The sequence below is a fragment of the Sturnus vulgaris genome, chromosome 13 (assembly GCF_052056855.1).
Source record: "Sturnus vulgaris isolate bStuVul1 chromosome 13, bStuVul1.hap1, whole genome shotgun sequence".
NCBI classification, from domain to species: Eukaryota; Metazoa; Chordata; class Aves; order Passeriformes; family Sturnidae; genus Sturnus; species Sturnus vulgaris.
The window spans coordinates 6,623,926-6,648,913 of NC_142255.1; the positions used below are offsets into that span (position 1 = coordinate 6,623,926).

Genomic DNA, 24,988 nt, shown 5'->3' on the forward strand with positions numbered 1-24,988 from the left:
AGAATGTTTAAAAGCATGAAAAGAGTTTATTATAAATTAGACTGTGCTTGGTCCACCTAGTGCTTAGCAAAGGCTCATGCAGATGCACAGCACCGATTCTTTCAGTTCCAGAAATTCTGTTCAAGGTCATCTTGTAGTCCATGTAGAGTAGATGGACCCAGTAGCACACATTCATTTCAGTGAATTCAGGGCCAGTTTTTTGATTAGCTGGCCAGTGTGGATGCACTTTTTAACTATTCTTCCACAACCTTGTTTCTTGTTATAAAGATGTTTCTATGTATGTAAACACACATACATACAAATATACATATCTAAGATAATTAACCTGTACGATAAACAAATCCACATCCAAAGTGAATAGAAAAACCTACAAAACCTGTATTGATTTTGTATCTTCTGTTGGCCCAATATACATACACTCTTTGGACTCTTGCAGGACCGTTTTCACTGCTTTTTATCAGCCTCATAATTTTATGTAGTATTTCCATGTTCAAATGAAATACTAGGCAAATTAACTCTGTTCTATTTCCATAAAACTGCTGTACTCACCTTCTGTAGAGAATCAAAGTGTGAAACTTATCTCCTGGGAAGTTCTGTGCACTAATAGCACTATCAGATGTATTTTTACTTCAATAGCTGTTGCAGGTCATATTTGCCACTCAGCTATTTTCTCAATGAAAATATTCCCTACCTCTCCTATCAATGTCAGCCAACATCCAAGCAATCCACTATGAAAATCTCAAGCTTCACATGATCAGTAATTATACAGTGCAAGCCCAGCTCAGCCGAGAAGCGTTTCATTTATTCTTCAAAACCAAGGATGAAACGTGCCCAAAGGACTGTTGTGTTTCATCCAAACCACCAAAGTCTGTAGGACATGAGAGGGGGCAGGTAAATAGTTGAAGTTTTGTCCCATTTCTATATTGTGCACATCAAAGTGGTTTGAGTTTGTGACGCTTATCAGCCATATGTTTAATGTCTGGACCCCATCACACCTGTCCTGGTCAGATCTGTGAGGACAAAGCCAGGTGCAGAACAGCTCTGTCCTTCATCTGCACTGGCAGATCTGGCTGCACAACCAGCACCTGGCTCGGAGCAGCCAGAACAGCGTTCTCCTCCAAAAAGCCAGAAGTGAATCCACTTAAGCCTCATCTCTAGTGTGAACACGAGTCTTTTCGTTCATAAAACTAATGAAAATATAATACATATATTGTGTACAAACGACTTCATATTTTTTCTAATAACTGCACTTCTTTTTAATCAGAAATAAACTAAATCCCAGTACGATCTATTGATAAAGGCAGGATCTTTACCCATTAAGAGTGGTTTTCAAAGTGCTATGGAAGCAGTATCAACATACGACTCGGGGTCTGGCTGTTGTTATGATTGTTACATTATGTTGCTTCCATTTTATTTTTATTCTGGCTTAGAAGTGGCGTTAGAAACCCATTAGAGCCCATAGCAGGGCTTCAAGCCTGAGGTGAAACGTTTGTTAACAGGACTACAGTAGTCAGCTTCGGGCGGGTGTCCTGGTTTGATCGCTTAGAAAGCGCAGCTCCTGGAAGTTGTACTGGTTGTGTTGTGGTCAGAACGAGCCGAGCACCGTGCAGGAGATGCCGGCTGCCTGCGGGCACCTGCGTTGTTTCGCGTCTGTGAGATGACTGTAGGACTTGCTCCAGCATCCACCCGGTGACAAGAAGCATCGTACTTTCCAGCGTTTCCAGGGATTAGCAGCACCTTTTCTCTGTAGGTACGCGGGAGGAGAGCAGCGCACACAGCACGCCGGCGGGGGTCGGGCCGCCCCCGCTGCCTGAAGGCCGGTCAGCGCTGCGGGCGGGCGGGCGCTTATCCCGGTGTTGATCCCGGGTGCTCCGGGAGCAGCGGCTGCGCGGGCCCTGGGCCGGAGCTCGCGAGTCGCGCGCGCCGGGATTCCCTCAGGGAATGACGTCCCGGCGCGCGGCCATTGGCTGCGCCGGGCGAGTTCTCCATTTATGGACACATCGCCCGCTCGGTGCAGCTCCGCTCCCGGTCCCGCGCCGCTCGTCTCCTCCGGTCCCCTCCCCGCCGCGCTCCAGCCCGGCCCCAGCCCCGGCCCCTGCACGGCACCGCTCCCTCCCCGGCCCCGCCCCGCCCGGCCGGGAGCTGCGCGCGCGGGGAGGGCGGAGCCGCTGCCCCCTCCCCTCCCTCTCTCCCTCCGCCCGCCCGTCCCTCCGTCCCGGGGCGCCGGCGTGTCTGGGCAGAGCTGCGGGCAGCGCAGCGCCGAGGAGCAGCGATGGTGAGCGGGGAGCTCGGCAGGGGCCCGAGCGGGGCCGGGGCGGCTGTGGCGGGGCCGGGGCCCGGGCCCACGGGGCGGCGGTGGGAGCGCGGCTGTCGCGTCCCCTCGCGCGGTGCCGGGAAGGGGCCGCGGCAGCGCTCCGTGTCCCGCTCCTGGCCAGAGAGCGCTTGTGTAACAGCGACGGCCTGTGAGAAGCCGGGCCGTGCCAGGCACTTGCCGAGGGCCAGCGGCTGCCGGCCCGATTCGGTGCCTTCAGTCTCGTCCCGAACTCGCCCGTCCCATCGCGGGGCGCGGGCAGGGCCGGCGCCGCCTGTGGAGCGCGAGCCGCGTCTGCCGCCCTCTCCCGCCGCCTGGGATCTGAAGGAGTTTTGGATGTTGGTGTCCTCGGGTAGGAGGAATGCCGGGGCAGGGGGACGCCGCGGCGTAGTCGAACAACAGGTGACGCCTGTGGTTCAGAGGGAGCTGGCGGGGGAGTCTCGGGTTGGCAGAGCCGCGCCCCGGCCCCGCCGTGCCCGGCGCTCCCGCCGTGCCCAGTGCCGCTGTCGCTCCGGTCCCCTGTCCCGGCGGCAGGAGCGCTCAGGTGTGCCGCTGCGGCACCGCCACTGCCGGGGCTGCGCGCTGCTGGGGTGACGAGGGGTCAGGAAAACACCTCATTGCTAGACTGAGGGGAGATTGAGGTTCAGCAGGTGAACCTGGGTTGTCTTTAATAATTGCCTCCTGATGACTGATAAAAGCTTTCATCCTGAAGCAATCCAAATAACGATTATGTCTACCTGTTGAATCTTACGTGGAAATAAACTAGGCTAAAATCCGTAACTTTTAAACAAGTAATTTATTTAAAACTGTTCTAAAGCAGAGTACCAAATATCTGAGTGTTAAGATACTTGAAAAACTTTTGCAGTATTTCTGCTAAAGCTTAACTGAGGTTAACATTTATAGACTGACCAGCCTAGTTCTTGTGTATTCAAAGCTTCACTCCCAATACCTTTTCAAGGATGCCTTTCTTACTGCCGTTGCCTCTGCTTTGACTTCCTGAGTCACGTAAAGTTGTATCTAGTTACACCTATGTGGAGGACAAATTTTTGCTTTAAGTCAAGCAGTGCAGAAGCTGGGAAGCTAAAACTTCTCTTGAAGCCAGTGATAATGATATCAACTAACTCTTAGAATCCTGTTTTTGGTAAGGAGCTTTGAATGACATAGGTGCTTGTATTCCCTGGGGCTGATTGTTTGGCCTGATGATTCAGATCAACTCCTTAGCCTTAAGCTTTGCTCCTCAAGTACCTGCTGTGGCACAGACACCTGTGGCACATATGGGCTCGCTGGCAGAGGCTTCGTCATTGCTTAAACTGCTGACATGTTAAATGAGGTTGGAAGTCTTTGTTGCAGGTGCTTCATTTACGTCTGCCTGTTACCACTAATACTTGAGATCAGTCTGTTAGTTGATTTGCTGTGGGCTCCATTAATTCCTTTTTAATCAAAGGTTTTAGTCAAAGTAGTTTTTGTAAATACATATGACAGACTGGCAACGTACCCTGTGAGACTTACAGAGAATTCCTTTCTTCCACAAGATACAATTCTTAGGGATGTATTCAGACAGTTATTCTCCAGCTTTTAATTTGATACTGAAGTAGTTTTCCACTGTGATATCTCAAAATAATATGAATTGCGTTTTTAGATTATTGGTGAATAATTATTACTGCAGTACCAGAAAATATTTTTGGAAGTGCTACTTTTTCAAATAATTATGCCTAAACAATTGTTTGATAGTCATTAGAAGGTAGTATTTTGTAACTTAGTTGGCAGAACGATTGCCTGGCAGGACTTTACAAGGACTGCTGGTGAACATGAATCATGCTACTAATATCCTGAAACTTTATACTCTTTCTCTGTGCTGTATAAAAAACTTGCATTATTCGCCTTAGTTTTGTCTTAACAGTTTTGATATCTGGAGGGTGAAAGAAGCTGAATGTTACAAGTGTTTTGTGTTTTCTAAATTTAGTCTTTTCTGCCATATCTTCACTGTAGACCTCAGAGTCCCCTTTTACTGTCCTGACGGTGTCCCCAGTGCAGGGTGCTGAGTGGCCCCTGGCACCAGGTGCTGTTGGTGCTTCTGGGCCATCTGATGGAGCAGAGCAGACACCAATGTCACTGGTCTGTCACTGGTCTGTCACTGGTGCCTTTGCTATCTCTGCCATGGTGCACTGCCCCGCCCAGCTCAGCTGGCACACTGCTCTCTGCACTTAGCAATACGTCTGCTCCTTTCTGCTGGTTTATTTTTAATCCAGATCAATATCTGTGTCAAGTTAACAAGGGTGGTTTCAGGAGGAGATCTACAAGCATGGAATGGGTGAGCTGTTCATGGCTGTACGTGGCAGTACAAGGTGGGAATGAGCAACAGCAGGGCAAAACTGCAGTAAAGCTGACCAGTCTAAGGAGCATCTGGTAGCTTGACCTTTTTGTCTTGAAATGCATCCATTTTGTTAACTTTGTGTTTCAATGTTTTAAATTAAAAATAAAAAAAACCCTAAAAGCCTCTAACAGCTTAGCTTAAGCTTTTAAGTCTTCAAAAACTGGGTATTATGTCAGGGCCAAGTAGCTCCACTCCAGTGAAGGAAGCCTTTGGTGAAAATAAGCTGGAACTTGCTTGAAAGGGGAGCATATGGGCAGCTGAACTTAAGGCTGTTAGACTGTGAGTTAGAAACTTCATGACATGGAGTAGTTCATGGAGATGCATTGGAGGATCTTGAATAGGATAGAGAACCTGTATCATGTTACAAAAATGATCTTGGACCTTTCATTTAAAGTAGCTCTTTAGTCTTCAGGGAAAGATTGTTCCCCTGAGTACTGTCAGCTGGCTTTTACTCTCCTAAGGATAAAACTTTGAATGTCAATCAGCAAGTATTTTTCTAAGGCATAAACTGCTACTATATTTAGAAAAAAAGCCAACCACAAAATCAAATAAATGCTCCACCCCAACAACAACCCATGAGTGATCAATTTTGCTTGCTTATGCATAATCTCTGTTCCAGAGTGCTTTTGCTGAGGTTTTGTACCAATTTGTTGGGCAGAGTCAGAAGGAAAAGCTCCCAAGAGAGAGCAGGATCAGCAGTATCTGGATTAGCTCACAAGTTGTTGAGCAAGCCAGAGTTGTCTAATATACTTACGTTAAAAAACCCAATGTGTTTCTATGTTACCTTTAACCAGTATTTCAATGCTAAGCAATTTTCTGTAACACTGCAGTCTGTATGTGCATTTTTTCTGGGCGTACTTGGTGTCTTCTTGGTTCCAACTCTTCAGCAAAGATGGAAGGCTGATTTTTAAAAAGGAACCTTTTTATAGCAGTTTGACATCAGAAGAGGGCAGATATTTATAGCCCAGTCCAGCAAGAAGCTGATGATAACTTGATTCTATGTAGTGCCTACGAAAGTTTGCAGAAATGAAAGACTGGATTAGCCTGAGGGGACTTACTGGCCTTTAGGATTCACTCCTGAGATAGTGAACGTGTGGTGGGAACTGGAACCTCATGCTATCTTAAGTCTTTTTTTATGCAGGGAAGTCACAAGCAAGACAGTGATGCTCCTGTATTTGAAGGGTGCTGTTCTGTCTGGTGCTGCAGACAGTAGCCTAAGCTCAAACCTTGTTTTCTGCCAAATGTGGAATACTGGGGAGGGTAACAGCATGTGCTTTGCGTTATGTCTAGAGGTGCATTAATGGAAAATCTTCCAGCTATAGGATGTTTCTTTCTGGCTGATATATAAAATATACTAAAACACAGTAGTACTTGAGGTCTTTAGTTTAGGCTTGCATTGTGTGCATGCTTGTTTTTGTTTCTAGTTTAGACCTCTAGAATGATAAAGGATGTACTGTGTATGTTAGAGCACTTTTATGGAAGACGCTAAAGTATGCAGAATGTTACTCAAATGCAACTTTTGCAGCTGAAGACTGAACATGTGATTATGTATGTATGTATATCTTAAGCAATTTTCTCATAATCTCTTTTGCCTTCCAGATTACGGTTCTTTTCTGTTCTACATACATAACTAATTTATTGTGAAGGAAATGGGGTGGCAATGCTGTTAGTAGTTTTACTAAACAATTGGCAGCCACTTTTTCTTTACTTAAAGGAATAACATTCACCAGTCTCACTGCCTTGTTCCTAAGGCATTGCTGCACATGTGGCATGGGTGAAGTTAAAACGAGTTTTGTCATGGTTAGCACATGGAATGTTAAGCTTTTATGAGTATTCAGTAAAATCTTAGTAATGTTCCCATCTTAACATGGAAAGTATGTTACCTTGCTTGAGACACTAAAAAGTTGTACGTCTCTTTAGAGAACTGTTATTATCACCTTTTGTAATAATTTAGATTAATTTGATTTCATAAATACCAGTACGTTCTATTCTCCGTTGTAGGAATTAGTCTAAAAGTGTCATTGATCTAAATGGTCCTGCACTGCTCTATCTATCCAAGGTATATGATAAAGAATAAAGGTTTTGGTACTTTTAATTTCAGCATAAGGAATACCAAATTCCTGCGTCTTTGGATTTGTATTCTAATATAGTATGCATGTATACATTAATTATACTAATATATAGAAAATGTAAATAAACATCTTCAGAGTTACAGAAGAATCATTTATATTAATAAAGCCTAACTTAGTTGCTCCATGTTGTGAGGAGTTGCAGAGCAAAAAGAAAGGTAATTTTTCCTCCTGGGCTCCCAGCTCTTACTTTGCCAGGCTAACCCTGGGAGCAAGTTTCCTGTAGTTACCTGAAGAGTTCTTCTCATTGCAGTTCTGCTGGTGGAGACCAGCCTGGAACTGGCCTGCAAGTTGTTAGGCTTTTGCTTACCCTTTCGTTCTGGTTATTGCCATAATAAATGGCTTATAAATGACAAATTCATCTGCTTTCCTTTTCAGTTTCCCAAAGCACTTTTGTAATGCAGTACTTCAGTCTACTTTTTTTTTAGGAAGCTGCATTCCAGGTCTAGGTAATGTGTGGCTACTGAAAGGCATTAAGAACTGTGTTAGAAAGGAGCTTTGCACCGAATTAACAAGGGTTTTTTTCTGGGAGTTAACCGTGCTAGACTAGAAGCAGTAAAATTGAAGCAATTTTTGGAACTGGGAGGAGTGTGTTTGTATATGTGCGTGCTACAAAAATAAGGATTTGGAAACTATTTCAGTTCCTCTGCAAGCACAGAAATCCAGGCATAGGCTTTGGTAAAAAAGGATTGGCTTGCATTACTGGTAGTTCTTTGAATTAAGCCACTTTGTACTATCTAAACTCTCACCATGAATATGAGCAGGAAAGTTTACCTCAGCACGAAAGGCTAAACCTTTCAGGGAAAATCATATAAAGGCTCTCACACATTTTCTCGTCTGTTGGAGGCCATTCACTTGTTCACTACGTATGGTCTGCCGAGGAGCTTTTCTGGTTGATGTTGGTCACTAGCAAATGAGCAGCCTTTTCAACTCTGATGGAAGTGGGTTTTTGTACTGCCCGTGTATGGGGCAGTATTCCAGGTGTATGGAGTGTCTGCTGACTTTTGGAATTTCTGTAGTCAGAGGACTTTGGATAGTTAAGGTTTATTGTTTGGCTTTTATTATTTCTACTATGGCTGTAAAAGTATTTGTAAATATCAGAGAAATATGTCAGGAAGTAAACAAGAATTTTCTCCCTTCAGATGAGGACTGAGTTGTGTCTGAGGACTTGCTCAGATGTTCACCTCAGCGCCTCCTGTGCCATTCCTGGGGCAGCTTGAGTGTGAAGAACTGTAATTTAGTCAGACTTTCCTGGGCTCGGCTTCCATCTCCTACTCCCTTCTCCACATTCCTGAGATGCCAGTTAGTGTCCTGCCCAGGAAGTACGGTTGTCACTCCTCTCCTGACTCATCCTCCTCTTCTAGCTTTCCTGTCCTCCACCTACTGCTTTCCTCCCTCACTTCTTCAAAACTCTGAATACCCCCTGGGGATGCCAGGTGTGCAGTCAAATCCTGGCAGTGCATGGGATCCGTTCTCTCTCCTTGACTGAGTCATTGCTGTGATCTGAAAAGGTGTCTTGGTCTACAGATTTTCCACACAGAAAACAAACAGGTGTTTTCTGCTTCTTCTGTTAAATATGCTTCATATAAATGTGTAAATAGCTTTGGCGTTTGATGGTGTCCTCTACACAAGCAAGTACTTCTAAACTCAAGATTCTGTAATGTAAACAGCCTAGGGAGAAGGGTATGGTCAAGGTTTTTTTCCAAAGATACAGCAACATTTAACTGATACTAAAAGCACTCATGGATTGGATGCATACATTGTAAAGTATAATTTTAAAAAAATTCTGAATTTAATTTTTTTTAGTTGAAACTGAAAATACCTTTTCAAACAAAACAAATGTGAGAGCTGATGAGGAAAGCTGTGTTGGCAGTTGGAGTGTGAGTCAGAGCTATCAGAAGTTATGATTATTGGGAAGCCTACTTACATAGTGCTTTTAAAGTACAAGGGCTTATCTATTAACATGACTTACTGAATGTGAACTTGGAAGTTAAAGCCAGATATTAGCAAATCTTGAGTATGCTTCGTGATCAACACTGTCCTGGAAGTGTCAAAAGGATTATAAAATAGGTCTGGTGCTCTGCTGTCCTGTCATGTGTGTGATTTTTCAGCTGCCAGAAGTGTCTGGTGAAAGCCACTTCTGGCTTGCAGGGCATCAGAGCAATGGCTTTGGGATGGAGTGATGATAGATGTTTTTCTATATACGCCTTAAAAAAGGGGACATAAATAGTTTATGCAAAAACATGTGCTTCTAGAAGCTGTTTTCATGCTTTTTTCAGCAATCTGAAGTCTAAATGAGAGGTTTTTGTTGGCATTCTTCAAAGAGGATTAGCAGTCTCGTAGTGACTTGCTGCACTTGTCCCTGTACAGGAAGTGTGGGGCTTTTTTTCCTTGCCAGCTCAGAACCACTCACTGAATCACTGTCATCAGCTGAGCCTGACTCTGTAACCACTTCTTGGTCAGTCTAATTTAAGTGTTGGAGTCATATTCAAGTCTGAACAATGCAGCCTGATACCCTCTATAAAACAAGCAAAGTGTTTTCAACAGCTTTAAAGTCTTTCCTGCTTGTGTCTTATAAAATATGCTGCCTGATGTTTCATCTTGCACCCTAGCACAGTCTTCTGTTTTCAGTCTGACATTCCACAACATTTGTGAGGCTTTAAATTCTAGGCAGTTTACCAATGCTTACTGTTATCTTTTGCAGTGATTGATGTCTTTTCCTGTGCTTTGAGTTGGATATTGCTAATAGTAGGAAAGATAGAAGTTGGAGCCTCTTGTTAGTAATATATTTGCAGTGCCAAGCAGTAGTTGAGAACTTGTCTCATCTTGTTTTGTTTTGGTTTTTTTTCCTGCCTTGAAGGATACAAGTCTGCACAAATGCCTGAGTGCTTCCAAATTTGCTTTTGCAATAACTTGCACCCCTGTGTTTTTCACGACTTTGTAAAGAAGTGCACAGATGCAAAGTGTGTTTAATGCTGCCACTGCATTTGGAGTCCCTGGGGTTGTGAACCCTGGACTCTTTGATGGCTCATTTGGTGTGGAAGTGCTACTGCTCTGAGGGATAGTAGGGCCATTCCAAGAGCAAAAGTTTACCTAGGGATTGTAAGCATCTTTGAGCTGTTGTGCTGCTACTGGCACACACTGGCATGTTCAGCTCCTGATCACTTGGGGTTTGGAGTTACTGCAGGTGTTTTGATCTATGAACCAAAAGTACTTCTTTTGTTAGGTGGAAGCAGCGTTCTTGAGTCGTATTGAAGGAGAACTTTTGTTAAACCTAATCTTAAAAGCTATTTCATGGGACTTACAAGCAAGTGCATACTTTTAGGTATTTTTTTTTCTTTCAGTATTTGAGGAGTATTTGACTTGTTCATTTATTAATTCTGAAAGAATTTGTTTTCCTGTACTGATACCCACCTGCATTCATTGCATACCTAAAGAGAGATGTGCAAAAGTGTTTATAACGGTAATTGGAAACAGTCATACTACAGATATACTTAAATTAAAAGGAGAATTAAAAATGTGGTTAGATTCATTCCAGAAAGGATATAAAGCTGCAAACCCACCCATTCTTGCTTTCAGAGTGCAGAGGTATAAGCTGCCTACATAGCCTGATTTAGTAGATAAATCTGTGGTATCCTCTAGTAATGGAAAAGAAACATGGATTTTGCATAATTATTTCTGCTGTCTAGCTAAATATAGATTGTTTTTGAAGGAATCAATGATAGGATGCAATCATCTAGGAAAAAATAATTTGTCATGGGAATCCATAGTCACATTAGACCCTTGTATCATACTTAGCTCTGTATTTTTTGTTGAGTCTTGATAGTGCAATTTTTATGAGAGAAGGTTAAATTAATATGCTACTCCTGTCAGGAAACTTCTGATATCTTTCCTACCATAATTTGAATTAAAAATTTGGCTACAATAAGATGGTACATTACTAAACATGATTTTATTACACGTAGCTTCTGTACCATGAACTATCCCACTTCACATGTAAACTTGATTAATTCCCGAATTCTGAATCCAAGCAAACAAGTATTTGACATGGCCAATTAAAATAGAGTACATCCACTAAGAACAGAATTACTTCAGCTGGATTTATTTTCACCACTTAAAAACTGTGCCTTACTCGGTCATGTTTCCACGACTTGATGCTGTGTTGTTGGTATTCTCCAAAGCCTTTTTCAGTGCTTCCCCTCAAGTATACACTGGGAACTTCTATATTGGTTAGTAATTGCTAGATTCAGCAAACCAATGTTTCCTACAAAAACATTCTGGTCTTTGCAGTCGAAAAACAGAAATTTGTTCTCAGAGTAGGGCAATTTGGATGTGTTCAGTTTTTGAGGGGATCCAGGCTGGTTTATTGTGTATCCTGCAGAGCTCAAGTAGACTGAAGTAAGGTGCCTTTTTGGAATTGAAGGTCCCTGGTGGAGGGGGGCTCCTGCTAAGGAGGAGCAGTGTAAACCTGCTGAGAAATCTATTGCAAAACAGCTAAAAATGTATAATTCTATCCTGAGCTATACCCAGCCTGTTGGCTATTATTTGCTCTGCTGTGGCTGTTGGCTTTGCAAAGCATCTCTTCCTGCTTTTTCCTGGGGTAGCAGGGAGTTCATAACCCCAGCTGTCTGCAGCCACCTTTGCTGGTGGCACTGGCACACAGTGCTGCTGTGAGGAGGGATGTGGGGAGGGATGTTCTTCTTCTCAGCTGAAGGTGGGACTCAGCAGCCCCTTGGGTGTTCGGTGGCCAGTACTTGCCAATGGCTGAAGGGAGATTGCTGGCAGGAACAGTGGTTCAGAGCCCTGGCAGGACCCAGGGCCCATGTTGGTAATTCTTGTTATAGAAAGACACTGTCAGCAAATAGAGGTTGGAGTAACTTCTGCAGACTGTGCTATTCGTTGTGGTTTTTTAGGAAGGATTAGACTTGACCCGGGGAAAAAAGTGAACTGGAATGTTTTGTAACAAATGGAGATCCTGTGTATGTCTGTGGAGGTCTGAGCTGAGGTCTGGCCTTTAATGAGCAAAATCTTGAGCTCCATGTGAAGCAGTGTTGGGAGTGGGGAGAATGACTTCATTGGAGGAGAGGCCACTGGTTTTGCTATGCTTTAGTTGTTTTATCTCAGCAATGAGTTGCAACCACAGAGTTTGAAGCATGAACTGTTTTCAGATGAGAAGGAAGGCACGAGTAGGTCTTCAGCAGAGCAGGTCAGGTCACAGAAGTGTACCTGCAAGTGAAAGAGGACTTGGCAGTACCTGAGTATCCAGTATCTGAAACTTGAGATAATGTTGAGTACCTGTTTCCAACAACTGAGCCTGGTTTCTTAAGCAGCTTAGAAATTTGTCTATAATTGCCACTCTTGTCTCTCAGCATTCTGTAACATATATCTGCATAGTAATAAAAGACTAGATTCAGTGTATTGGAGAAAATAAGAATTTGCCCGATTTGATACTTGCTTTAAATAACAAATCAACATATATTCTGGCATGTGGCCAGCAAAACTTGATTTGATAAAGCTGAAAAAGTTCAGTTGTGGTTTTAAAAAGTATATACAATGAAGGAGATTAATCTGTTCTAGCTTGAAGCTGCCTTCAAGCACACATAATGTGTTCTCTACAGCCTCCAGTGACTTTGACCTCAGTCTCAGGAATATGTAATGAAGTGTGTGAGGCTTGACAGAGTGTTTGAACTTCAGTAGCACAGAGAGAATGGATTAATTATTTCACATAGGTAGGACTATTGGTAACTGGCAGTTCTAATGTTGAAAGGAGTACTTGGTTTGCCAGTTCCAGTGTCAGTAACCCAGCTGACTGCTCCAGGAGTCTTTAACGCTGTTCCCATGAGTACTGTTCGTTAAAGCTCTTCTAGTGGTAATACGAATTCTGGTTCCAGGGTTCTTAATGCCTGAAATACCAGCACACCCAGTCCACAGAGACCTGATCTCAATATGCAGAATAAGTTCATGACCAGCAGTGGTTTCTTCCTGTCGTTTACTTTGTGTTTTTATTCTTGGTACATTCTAGGAGCACTTAAGAGGAAGCGGGGCAGTGGCTACTTATTCCCATATTTGGGATTGTTGTAGACAGAATGGACATCCCTCACTAGAGGAGAGGGGTGATACAATGTTCCTGGACAATGTAACCTGCCTCCAACCACGGCTTCATCTTTCAGAGTCACAGGGTCCGTTTCCTTTGCTGCTGTGCACAGTGCAGTTTTCTGCTCAGTGTTACTGTGATGGTCAGTGGCGCTGGTGGGGGCACCCTTGGGCCTGACTCTTCACAGTACTAAAAGCTTGTACTTACGTGGTTACAATTCCTTGTTCTCCAGTGGAGCTTCCATTGGTCTACATATTAATAGTGATGTATTTTCTTATAAAGAGTTGGAATTAGTGAGTGTTAGTAAGTACTTTGAGCACTCAAGTATTTAACTGTGGAAGAGGAAACAGTATTTAGAACATCAGCTTACTTGCCCCTCCTAACTTTCTCCTTGGTATTTTTCTTGAGACTTTTACTGGAAAGGGTTCATGTCTTCTGTACAGATTTAGGGGTGAGGAGGGAGCCCCAAGCCATAAATCTACTTTCTTAAATAGCCACTATTAAAGCTGTGTTGGGAAGGAAGCAAATACAATATATTTCAGAAAAGCATTGTAATCACTGACAGTGTAGGCACTGTTGCCTACAGTGTACTGGCCCTGCTGACACTGTGCTTCCTGCTGGAATAGCTGGCTACCTTATCTACTTCCATGCAATTCATCGGTAAAAAGACAAACTAAGGACTGCAGAAATAATTAATCTTTATTTTACTAGTCCTGAGATTTACCTTTTCTTGTTCTTAATTATTGCAATCTGTACTTGAACTGAGAGTAAATAAGTTCAGCTGCATGTGTCAGAATGGCTAAAATTAATCCTTTATGGATACAGTCTTGACAGAGCTAAAAACCTCCAATTCTGAATAAGAAAGGAATGTCTGAAATCTATCCAGAAGAATGGAACATAATACAGAGTCCTAAATCCCTGTTTCAGTGACACAGGATAACTTTATAGACTTGAACACTGGGGGTTTTTTTGTTTTTTTTTTTTGTTTTTTTCCCCCCCCAGACCTGAGCACTTCTTTTGGGGAGAGGAATATAAGAGCTATTTATTCTGAAAAGAGGCTTAACGATGTGAAAGCTGACAAGTGCTGAAGCAAATCTGTTTGGGCTGTACAGACAGTACAGCCTGTACCCTTAGAGTATAGGTAGGTACTCATAAACCACCGAGGATGTTCTCATAGTTGTTCTGAAGGTGGTAGTTTGTAATGGAGGAGTGTGTCGTCACCACAGTTAATGAATTAGTCATGAAGAGCTATTTAGTCTGACACACCTCGAGAGTGCTCACCTACTGAAATCAGGTTTTCTTTTGTTCAGGTCATTTCTTAATGATGCAGCAGGCTGAGGGGTTTCTGCACCTTAGGCCATTAGGTGACTTTTTCACTTTACTTATCCCATCTGTGGGTCTGTTCTGAGACCAGAATACATTTCAAATGAAGCAGTCACCAGGCTTTACCCTGCAGCTCTGCGGGGGCTTCTCTGAGTGTGGCTGGAGTCCAGCCTGGCACTGAAAGCAAGGGACAAAGCAAGCAAAACTGTCCTGTCAGTTCCACTGTAACCCACCTCTTGTGGTTTGTACTGGGTCTCTGATACTCAAAAATGGTTAAAAAACTCTTAACTTAGTTTTGGGGAAGGGGGAAACTTCAGCCAAAAATGACAATATTAACTTTTACTGTACTAGAAGCACTTAAGACGCTGGGGAATTCTTTCTAGTCTGCACTTCAGAGTATGTAGGTGGAGAGTCAGTAATTGTGATGTTAACTACCTGTGGTGAGGTAGCTATGGTCATTCATTTTACATCTGAAGCAGACAGTATATTGGAAGAATATACATTTTTTTTTCAAGGTTCTTTTGCCTGGTAACTACACTGAGATCTTTAAAGTTAGAAGTCAAGGTTATGATGTTTGTTTTGGGTTGTTGTTTTTTTTTTTTTCCCTGAGCCTTTGAAAATATTTTGTCATCTTGCTTTTTACAGGTGTAGAGTAGTAGGTTAGCTATAAAATACTAACCCTGGTGCTGTTTGTTCATTGATAGTGCAGGTGTACAAACAGGAAAAGAAAAAAACAAAGGGGAAATTAATATCGTCTGATTGCTAAAACAAAGAAGCTCAAATTTAGTAGCTAAAATTATGTTCAGGCTGGTAACAGGATACAGTGAACAATGAAACTACATTCTGTAGCTAATTGTGTCCTTTTAGGGATTGTTTTGGAATTGTACTTGACCAATTGAAACTCTTCAGGAGAGTAGAAGTCAACCTCATTTAAATGAAACAAACGACTTTTTCTGCATCACACCTCAATGAGTTGCCTAGGCTCTTATTTTTCTTTCTTTGTATTTTTGAAGACTTTGGAATATGTTCAAGAACTAAAACTAACTAGTTTTTGTTTTTTTAAGGTGGTATTTTAAGTCAGGGCAGGTCAGGACATAGGAAGTATTAGAACTGGTGGGGGGGAGTGCTTTTCTGTTGCTCTATGCATTTGCTGCTATAGCTGCAGTAAAACATAGTTTTGTCCCCTTATTCCTGTCCTGCCTTCCAGTCTCTAGTGTGACAATGTGGGAGAGCCTCCCGAAGTACCAAAGATGTGCAAAGCCTTTGTGACCACTCTGTGAGTGTTGTTTATTTCTGGTGCCATTTTAATAAGGACTCAGTGGGGAATATCTGAGGCACGTCCCTAACAGCTGCCATGGGCTGTATTGTGGAGCTCTCCTAGGAGCCTAAATTTTCTATAGAGTGAGAGAGGGCTGGTTTTGAGAGATGATACTTGCAAACTATGTTGTGCTCTCTGTGAGGGAAGTGTGACTTGGCCCACAGTAGACTGAGAGACAGAACTTTCTCGAACAGGAAAGAGAATAAGAGAAATAAATCTAAGAGAGAATGGTGGAATGGTCTGGGCTAGCAAGATGATGGGAGCCTGGTCTGGTCCAGCCAATCTGCTTCCAGTTTCCATGTGAAGTTCTGCTCCTTCAGCTCTACCTACTAAGGTAGTGCTCTTTCCATCTGTTTATAAGCCTTTAATATTGCTGATGGAATTGGTTCAGTCTGATACCTTCTCTGATTATAACCGTATATAGAAAATGTGTATTTGAGTACCCACAGACCAGCCATGTGGCTTTGAAATACTTGCCTGACTCTGGTCTTAGCTCTCACCTTCTACAGTTGCCTTCCTCATGCCTTCCCTCCTACATCTTTAACTCTCAGTGAGCCTTTGCAGGGGTCTTTTGTCTTCAGCTGCAAATGCCAAAGGACATGCTCCACTTCATTACAGGCTTTCAGGGTGATTTTGGGGATTTATCCCTTAACATTACCTGCAGTAATGTGATGTCTGAGTTACGCTTTTACTAGTAGTTCTAAACAGGCTTAGGCTTGTGTGTAAACATTGGGTCATTTTTCTGGTCCTTTTTAAAGTGCAGATTTTCCTGACAGTACGTACTACAGGGAAACTTGCAATGAAATATGTTGTATAAAGGCAAATAAGTTCTATTTTGTACTTTTCAGTAAGGTCATGGAGATGAAAATGCATGTACAGATATACATTTGTAGTTCATTAATATGGTTATGTGAATGTCATGTTATTACTTAAATGCCTGTATATGAAACTTGTGACTTTAGCAGTAGATTACAAATAATTTTTTATCTTCGTAGTAGTCATTACAGCTACTGCTGTCGAGTGTTGGATAATTTTTTAAAGTGCAATAAAAGATAGAAATAATTGGAAAATAGGCAGGCCATGCCTGAGGATAGATCTCTAGTAGGAATCTGTGGCATAGCTGCTTAGATATTGCCTGCACAAGTATGTGTTAAAAGATACAGGAAAGCCTTTCTGTCATGAAAGGTGTCACTGAATGATTTCAAATGCAGAGCATTCTTGAACTTGCTATCAAAACTATCTAGAAGCAATACAGCTGCTATACAACTGGACTTAACTTTTACTTGCAAAATGTTGCATGGCACCTTTTTTCATCACAACCAAAAGGTTTTGTCCCTTTTGATAGCCCTTCTGCCAAACTGGCTATTACTGACTCATCCATGACTAAATTAGTAGTGTTGTTCTCTAAAAGTCTAGGCTTTACCTGATGCTCTCCATGTAAGTGCTATGTAAATCAACCCTTGCTAAACATTGAGATTTGACAGGAGCAAATTGCAAAGCAAGATAGCTGCAGGCTGCCTCCTGTTCCTCTTACTGTGTTTTAGCAAGAAAAAAAATTACTCTGGCAGTCAGATATTGCACAAGGAGTATGCAGAAGCACATCTGCTTATCTAATAGTCTGATTCTTTAATCTATAGGTTTTAAGAAATGCTTTCATTAACTGGATGAGACATGCTTAGCTGCGTAACATAGTTGTTCAAATTAATGTTTTTTAGGGGAAAGAAAAAGGCACGGGCAGATAGCTGGGATGGCTGAAGATCATCACACACATGCCCAGCGTGTGATGTATTTTTTCACTATATACATACATAGAACTGTGCGTGTTTTGTAGAAAACAAGCTTTTCTCACTTCTGTGCTCAGGTTTATTTAAGTATGGTAATTACCCATGGATGTATGGGCAGCCTGGAGAGTGAGAGGCTGGAGAAGATCTCCACGGAAAAAGGGACCTGGGGTCCTGGTTGAACATGAGGGCAGCCACGAGGGCCGGGCATGTCCTGGGGCCATCATGCCCAGCATGGCCAACTGGGCAAGGGGGGAATTGTCCTGCTCGGCTCTGGGGCAGCCTCACCTCCAGTGCTGGGGACAGTGCTGGGCACCACAATGTTGAGCTGTCAGAGAGTGTTCAAAGCAGGGCATGAAGATGGTGAGGAGCAGCTGGGAACACCTGGTCTGTTCAAGCTGGAGGAGACCCAGGGGACACCTCAGTGCTGGTACAGCCTCCTCGAGAGGGGAGGAGGAGGGGCAGACACTGATCACTTGGCTCTTGTGAACAGTGACAGGGCCCGAGGGAATGGCCTGAAGTTGTGTCAGGGGTGGTCTAGTTTGGACATTAGGCTCTTCACCCGGAGGGTGGTTGGGCACTGGAACAGGCTCCCCAGGGCAGTGGTCACAGCACCAACTTGACAAAGTTCCAGGAGAGTTTGGTTAACACTCTCAGGCACATGGTGGGATTCTTGAGCATACGTGTAGTTGGACTTCTTGGATCCCTTCTAACTCTATGTTCTATGATTCTATGGCTTTAGCAGAGGTTTTGAGAATGGGAATGAGACTCCCAAACCTGCATTGCTAAATCACCAACCTCAGAGCTTCAGATCCCACCTGAAAGGGCTAAAGCATTTTGTGTCTTATGCCTTTACTCCCTTTTCCGGCATATGCTTTAAGTCCTGTAGGGCATGGTGCCCTCAGGGGGCCTCACTTTCCAGCAGTGGTGGCACGTGGCAGGACTGAAGCAGTAGGAGGTGATGTGGCTGTGAACTGTGAGCTTTTGCCTAACTTCACTCCTGCTCTGCAGCTGCCTCTGAGTGCTTCAATAATGTGAGAAATGCAATCCAAAACCAGTCTTTCAGTAAGTTAAACTGAAATGAAATCAATAGACATTTGAAATATTAGCATAAAGTCTTACAGTACTGCATATAAAAACTTAATAGGAAACTGTGACGTGGGGTTATTCATCTACCTATTAAAAAGCTGAACGAGATGAGGCACTCGAGTGCACGCAGGCTTTGGGTTATGTTTCTGCATTTAAATGCAACAGGACCTACAGTAGGGATTACTTTGTGTTGCTTGTAAACAATTTACAACTTTTACTAAAGAACAGTTCCTGCTGCTGTATTCTTTTTTATTTTGAAAAATGTAAGGAGAAAACCCTGAGGTTTTCCTTAACATAGGTGATTCTAATAGCTTTCATTAATTGGGTTATTAACAAGGGCAGAGTTTGAAATGCTAGGAATTGTATTCTCAATGGCAACATAGCAAAGACTGACAGATTGGTTTAGCTGCTGGCAGCCTTCATACCTTACTTGTTTAAAAAAAAAAAAAAATCTATGTAAGGATTTCCTCCGGTCTTGTTGGATTTGGACTTATCAGACCTAGTTTTGTCGATACTCTTGTCTGTGTTTGTGTAAAGTTATCTCGAAAGATATTTGAAGATCCAGCTCTATAAGGAGTAGAACAAATTGTCCTTAATTTCAGTGGAACAGATTAGATGGAATCTTTAACACAGGGTTGCAGTTAGTCATCTGAAATGTGCAGACAAGGAGAGAAACATAAGATGTGTGGATTGTGTCCTTTCTTATTTTTAAATTTATTTTTAAAAAAGGACACTATCCCTAAAAGGACACTATCCATAAAAGCAGGCTTCCTCAAAGTTGTCTTTTCCTGCAGTCCTGCAACTGATAGTTGGCCTAAATACCTTTTGCAGAAGCAAATGGTATTCTTCTCAACAAAACCTTACTTAGGCGTAAATAAAACTGGCAAGTTATTACAGATACCTGGATATTTCATGATTCTTTCTTTTTCAATTGTGGGTTCATAATTAGGAGAATTTTGCTTTTGAAAGCCTCAATGAGTTTCAGTATTTTAGGTGTTGAATAATTCATGGTGAACTTTGTTTACACATTATTTACGTCCCAAAGAACCTCAAGCAACTTATTAAAAAAAGACTTTCCCACATTCCTTTGTTCAGAATTATCCTGTGGTTAATTACATTTGGCAAAATCTTAGCTATGTTTATGTAAGGACTGGTACTCTGCTGAGCCTCAGTAAGAGATGCCTGAATCCAAGTCAAGATTGGGAACTGCCTGTTATGGATCATGCTTGGGAGCCCCTGAGCCTGCATACCCACTGCTGCAGAAGCCAAAGGCCAGCTGGGACAGGAATGAATGGTGCTCACAGGTAAAAGGGACAAACCCCGGCAGCTGGGTGGTAGCAGAATAAAAGATTGATCTTGAGCAACTTGAAAACAGAACAAAACTCTTGGCCCCTTCCAGCAACTATAGTAAAAGCCCTGGAAATGTCTGCAGGTTTAGGATTATCCAAATGCTAATACAGCATGTTGAGCCCTTAGTCAGCACTGGGGAAGCCTGTAGAAAGTATTGATGTTTTTTAAGAAGTTGGTTTTGGTATTGCTCCTGTAATGCTCACAACATTTGTTTTCCTTCTCATTCTAACTTAGGGCTGTCTCAGTGTTTCTAGGTGAGGTGTGAGGAAGGCAAAGGAGCTAGTGTGGAAGGAAACCGTATTGGAAGGATTGGTCCAAGCTGATAAGAATTCAGCACAGAGTAGTTAGCAATAAGGTGAAGTTGAACTGCAGTGGGTACCTGTTTATGGGGTATGTGTCCCCACCTGTGTGCCTTTCTCACAGCCTTGGTGCTCAGACAGGGCTGTGTGGCAGCACTGCACCCTTAGCTGGTACACCCTGAGGGCACAGCTACAGGAACTGCATCTGGGTTGCTCTTTTAGCACGCCACTTAAAATTATATTTCTGTTAGGCAAGATGGAGTCAAAGGCAGTATTTATAGCATGGTTGAAAGACTTTAAGCTGCTCCCATGATCCTGATGGGTCATAAGGAGTATGTTGTTTATCAAGCTGACGTGTAAGCTTAGAAAAAAGCTACTTGAGTGCAAGTTACTTTGTAAGCCAGAACTTTATTTTTAAGGAAACACATATCTTGCATGTAACATGGAATGTAGAAAAAGTTAAGGCTGCTCTGTGGGCTTCACCAGTATAATGAATTGCAACAGCCAAAAGTTAAAGGATTTTGATAATGTAAGCATCTGTTTATGTCCAGGTTGTTTGGGGTGGAGGGAACGAGACATCATTCACTCAACAGTTGTCTTGTCTGAATCAGAATATTATGCTTAGATAAAAAGTAATTCAGCAGTTTTAGTTTATATTTTAATTCAATATTATTTCAGCTCATGTGGGTTTGAGTTAGATTTCTGAAATTGAATGAGTCCAGAAATTGAAAGCAAGGTACATTGCAAGCATTTAAGTTTAATGTGGGTTTGTGTCAAAGTGCTGCAAGCCATAGTCTTCAGCCACAGTTCAACATCTGACTCTAAATTATCTAAATTGTTTTTCTCAATTACCCCGATTTTGAAACTTTGTGATTTAGCTTGAATTTCACCTGTCTTGGGTTTTCATTTTGATGTTTAGCTGAAGACATAGAAATGGGAAATTAAAGGGAAAAGAGAATGCAGCATCACACTGCACCACTACAAAGGTTACTTTAAATAAAACTGGGGTATTAATCTGCAATGGTCTGAAGCCTCAGAGCTTCCTCAAAGCTGGCACTTGGCTTTTTACTTGGTTTCCCCTTTAACAGAAATCGTTGGAATCTTATGTATATTTATGATGCTGATGCTGAATTGCAAGGTCTAAAAGACATTTAAATGTGGTCTTTTGCATAATACTGCCAAGTCGGTGATAAAGTTACAGGTTTTGTGAAACAGCTTCTTTGGCTGGCATCTGCTCAGAGCACAATTATGCCAATGGAACATCTGTGAGACTGAATCTAATGCATGTCTCCAGCGGAGGAAGAAGGGTGGTTTGCAAACAATGTATTTATTCACGCATCTGGTAAAAGCCTAGGGTTATGAAGATAGCTAGATGTCCAAATTAATTTTCTGTTAGCTTTCATGCTTCAGGAATAATTTGAATGCTAAATATTAACATAAAACAATCTCACATACTTAAAATGAGATTGAGGGAAATAGGTGTTTCTGTGTTAAAATCTCTTTCATAGACTAATAGGAACTATCACTTTAGCTGTTAAGTGAACTTCTGCCCAGAGTTAATAAAAGAAAAATCCTGGGGATGCAGATATCATACACATGTATTTGTAATACACAGTCCAGATAATAACCATGAAGCCCTCATCTCCTAGCTGTTGATGGTTGTGTTAAAAAATGTTGGGCCTGACACTTTTTACATATTTCCATTAATAACCATGGTGTTCACTAGAGTGGAATGAATGCTTCATATTTGCAATGCATTTCTATGCTTCCACCTCTCTGGGATATCAGCTTCACTGACAGAGTGCAGTGAGAAAGAGATCATGTATATAGATTTTTAGTTTAATTTTCATGGGTGACTTGGGAATTATTATGGAAATATGTATGTCTACAGAGCTAGGATAGAAGCCTAATACAAAATTAGACTAAATAATTTGAAGCATACTATTTTAGAGGAAGAAGATTAGACAACTGTATGAAGTCTTAAGCAAGCTGGGTTAATAAAAAATGTTCAGAGAACAGCGTTCTTGTTATACAGATTTGAAAGTAACTGTAGTAAAAGTGAGGTAAACAAGCATATTGATGAAATGATAATAAGCCAGTTATTCTATACAACTGGAGTGTTACATGCTGTTTTTTAAAATGTATTTCTTCTCAAAGCTGCCCTGGACTGAATTGTTCAAAGCTGCTGTAGAAAATTAGTGAAATTACAAGTATCAGCTTTATGAATAAAGTGCATGTGGAAGATAATCTGGTTATTAGAATCTGTCTGTTATGGAGATTGGACATTCAATGGGACCTGCTTGCCTTGGCATAATGTGATTATTGGTTAAAGTAAAAACAAAGCCCTGACAAAAGATGCATTAAGCTATGCATGAGGTTGCCTCCTGACAGAGGTGAATGTACAGCTGAGAAAGTGGATTAGTACCTGCCTGAGTCTTCTGTGCAGTGTATGAGATTTGTTGGGTCTGATGTTTACTGCTTCTCCCAGGATTTTTGCTTCCTGTTGGTTTTTGATTAACTTTTTGGGAGTTGAAGTGAACTTGTAAATTTGGTCCATTGACAAGACGTGTAACTTATTCCTGAGGTGGAATACTCAAACAAATTCTTGTTTGTATTTGTGTAATAATTAACCGAGGAAACTTTTGTTTCTGAATGCACTGAAATAAATAGGAAGGTTGGATTATTTTGAAGTTAAATTAAAGGTTTAATCAACATATCAAATAGTCTTATTTCCCACAGTGTCTGAATTCAAATGTGATTTTTGCACGAGTATCAAAACATGACAACTCATCGAAAGGACTCGACTGGAGCCACATGCATGTTACCACCCAGGTGTAGGCTGTGCTGTAAGTGAGTGAGCACCACTCCCTGAGCCTTTCCCTGCTGCTGCCAGAGGTAAACAGGAAGCTGCTGCAGTCCTGGAGCTTTTACTCTCTTTACTCAGCACTCTGTGAAATTAAAATAAACATAGAAAGCAATTTTTGCATCAGAACCTCCCCCAGTGTGGAGTTCCTCCTGCCCCCCCAAACACGCTGCTCCGGGCACTGTCCCCAGTGAGAGGAGCTGACAGCTCCTGTGCCGTGGGGATATTGGTGTGTGGGGAGCACCCCTGGGTGAGCAGGGAGCCCCTGCAGCTGTTCCTGCACATCCCACGTCCCAGTGCCCCTGCACTGCGCTTCCTGGAGCTCCTCTTGTCCGGGCAGCCCCTCCCAGCTGAGAACAGTGACCTGTTCAGAAGCACACTGCCCTGAGCCCCGCAGCCGAGCACAGTCCCAGAACAGATTAGCCAGCTCTCACCAAACATGAAAGCAGACCTACTTGAAGCCACCTCTTTGGGAAAATCCTGTGTAAACCGAACAGTGTGCGTTGGAATTCTGCGAGAAGGTCTGAGGCAGACAAGCTCTTTATCACAGGCTCCACCCTGGTACACAGAGCAGAGATTGTCCTGTCCTGCCCCACTTATCCGCGTTGAAACTATGCTACAGGATGGAAGATCAAAGCAAATACCTCAGAAATAGGTGAACTTGGAACCCATGGCCACGCTAATGCCCACGTTAAGAAATAAGCAGTTGACTGTGGATCTTGTGTGTGGTATTAGAAGAGTTAAATGTTATAACTTTGAGCAATGCATTGCACTAATAAAGTTTGGTGATGTCAGCACAAAGGTGCTTTTTGGTATATACTCTTGAAAAAGCAGTCTTGGCCACAGTTTTTCTGCTGTGTTGCAGCTTTTGTAGTTTCATCATGCCTATTGCAATAGTGTTTTTCTTTAGCCTGAACTGCTGCAGGCATGTGACTACATGACAGTCTCCACTTAAAAAAAATATATTCCCTCTGGTTTGTAAATAAGTTCATAAAATGGCTTTTTTTAAAAGGATTTTTTTTTAAAACCCTCAAAGAGACTCAGCTGTAGTTTTCCCAAATTATTTTAGATTTAGTTGTTATTCAGGGGAATGATTTAGCTAATGCTTATTTTAGAAATTAGTCTTTCAGTTTTTGTGGAATTGCTACATACTGTTACTCAACTAAATCAAACGACATAAAAACATCTTGTTTAATATTCTTAGTTAAAAGCAGTATTAAAATAAGATCTGCAGTCTGCCCAATGTGTTGTATTCTTACAATCCATTAGTAATTGGTGAGGACGAATATACCCAACAAAATCTAGGTGTTCAGTAATTTTATTGAGAAGTGTAACTAAAAATACAACTGAGTATTTCTTTAGGATTTATGGTATCTTTCTGCTTATAGTTAAGCATTGAATTGATTATGTAAACATTTGTCATTGGGAATGAGATTTTTTCAGTCATTTGATGGTCCTGGGTGTCATCAGTGGAAATGGATTTGGTAAATGCAAACAGTATAAAACCCGGTACTCTTCAGCTACAGTGGAATGCTATATATATGGTGTTTTAACATGAGCTGGTTTATTCCCTACAAATATATATTCTATCCTACAAATTCTAATACTATTTCTCCATCTTTTAATACGTGCAAAAATGTATGTATTCTGCATAGATAAAAAAGAGCAAACCTGCACTAAAGAATAAGGCTGAAATAATTATTTTTCTTTTCTTGATATTGCATTGCCCTGCTCTGTTTTCTGGAAGGAGAGCATTGTGGTACAGGGAAGGGATCCGAGGGGAGTCTGGGCTGAGCAGCCACTAAACGCTGTTGCAGATACCTCGGTGAGCTGCAGAATGAATGCCTTCAGCCTGCTGCTGGGAACGGCCATGCCAGGATTGTCCTGGACTCGGCAGTAACCAGGGGTTCCCCAGTAAAACCCTGTCACAGGATTGTCAGCTGGGGGATGCTGCCGCGACAGACACTGGCGTTAAACCCTCAGGGTCATATCTCGCAGTATCGGTCTGATGAGGAAACAAATGTCTTTATTTACCGTGAACAAAAGGGTCAGGAGAA

General features: G+C 42.2%; 1 protein-coding gene across 1 annotated transcript in view; it reads left to right on the forward strand.

The window, feature by feature from the left end:
• The first annotated feature begins 2,163 nt into the window (after positions 1–2,163).
• MYO1E (myosin IE) overlaps positions 2,164–24,988 on the forward strand; it is a 76,700-nt gene continuing 53,875 nt past the window's right edge. The window contains exon 1 of the mRNA XM_088172470.1: positions 2,164–2,275. Coding sequence (XP_088028596.1) covers positions 2,273–2,275 — 3 coding nt within the window. The 5' untranslated portion in view covers positions 2,164–2,272. The remainder of the gene's footprint in view (positions 2,276–24,988) is intronic.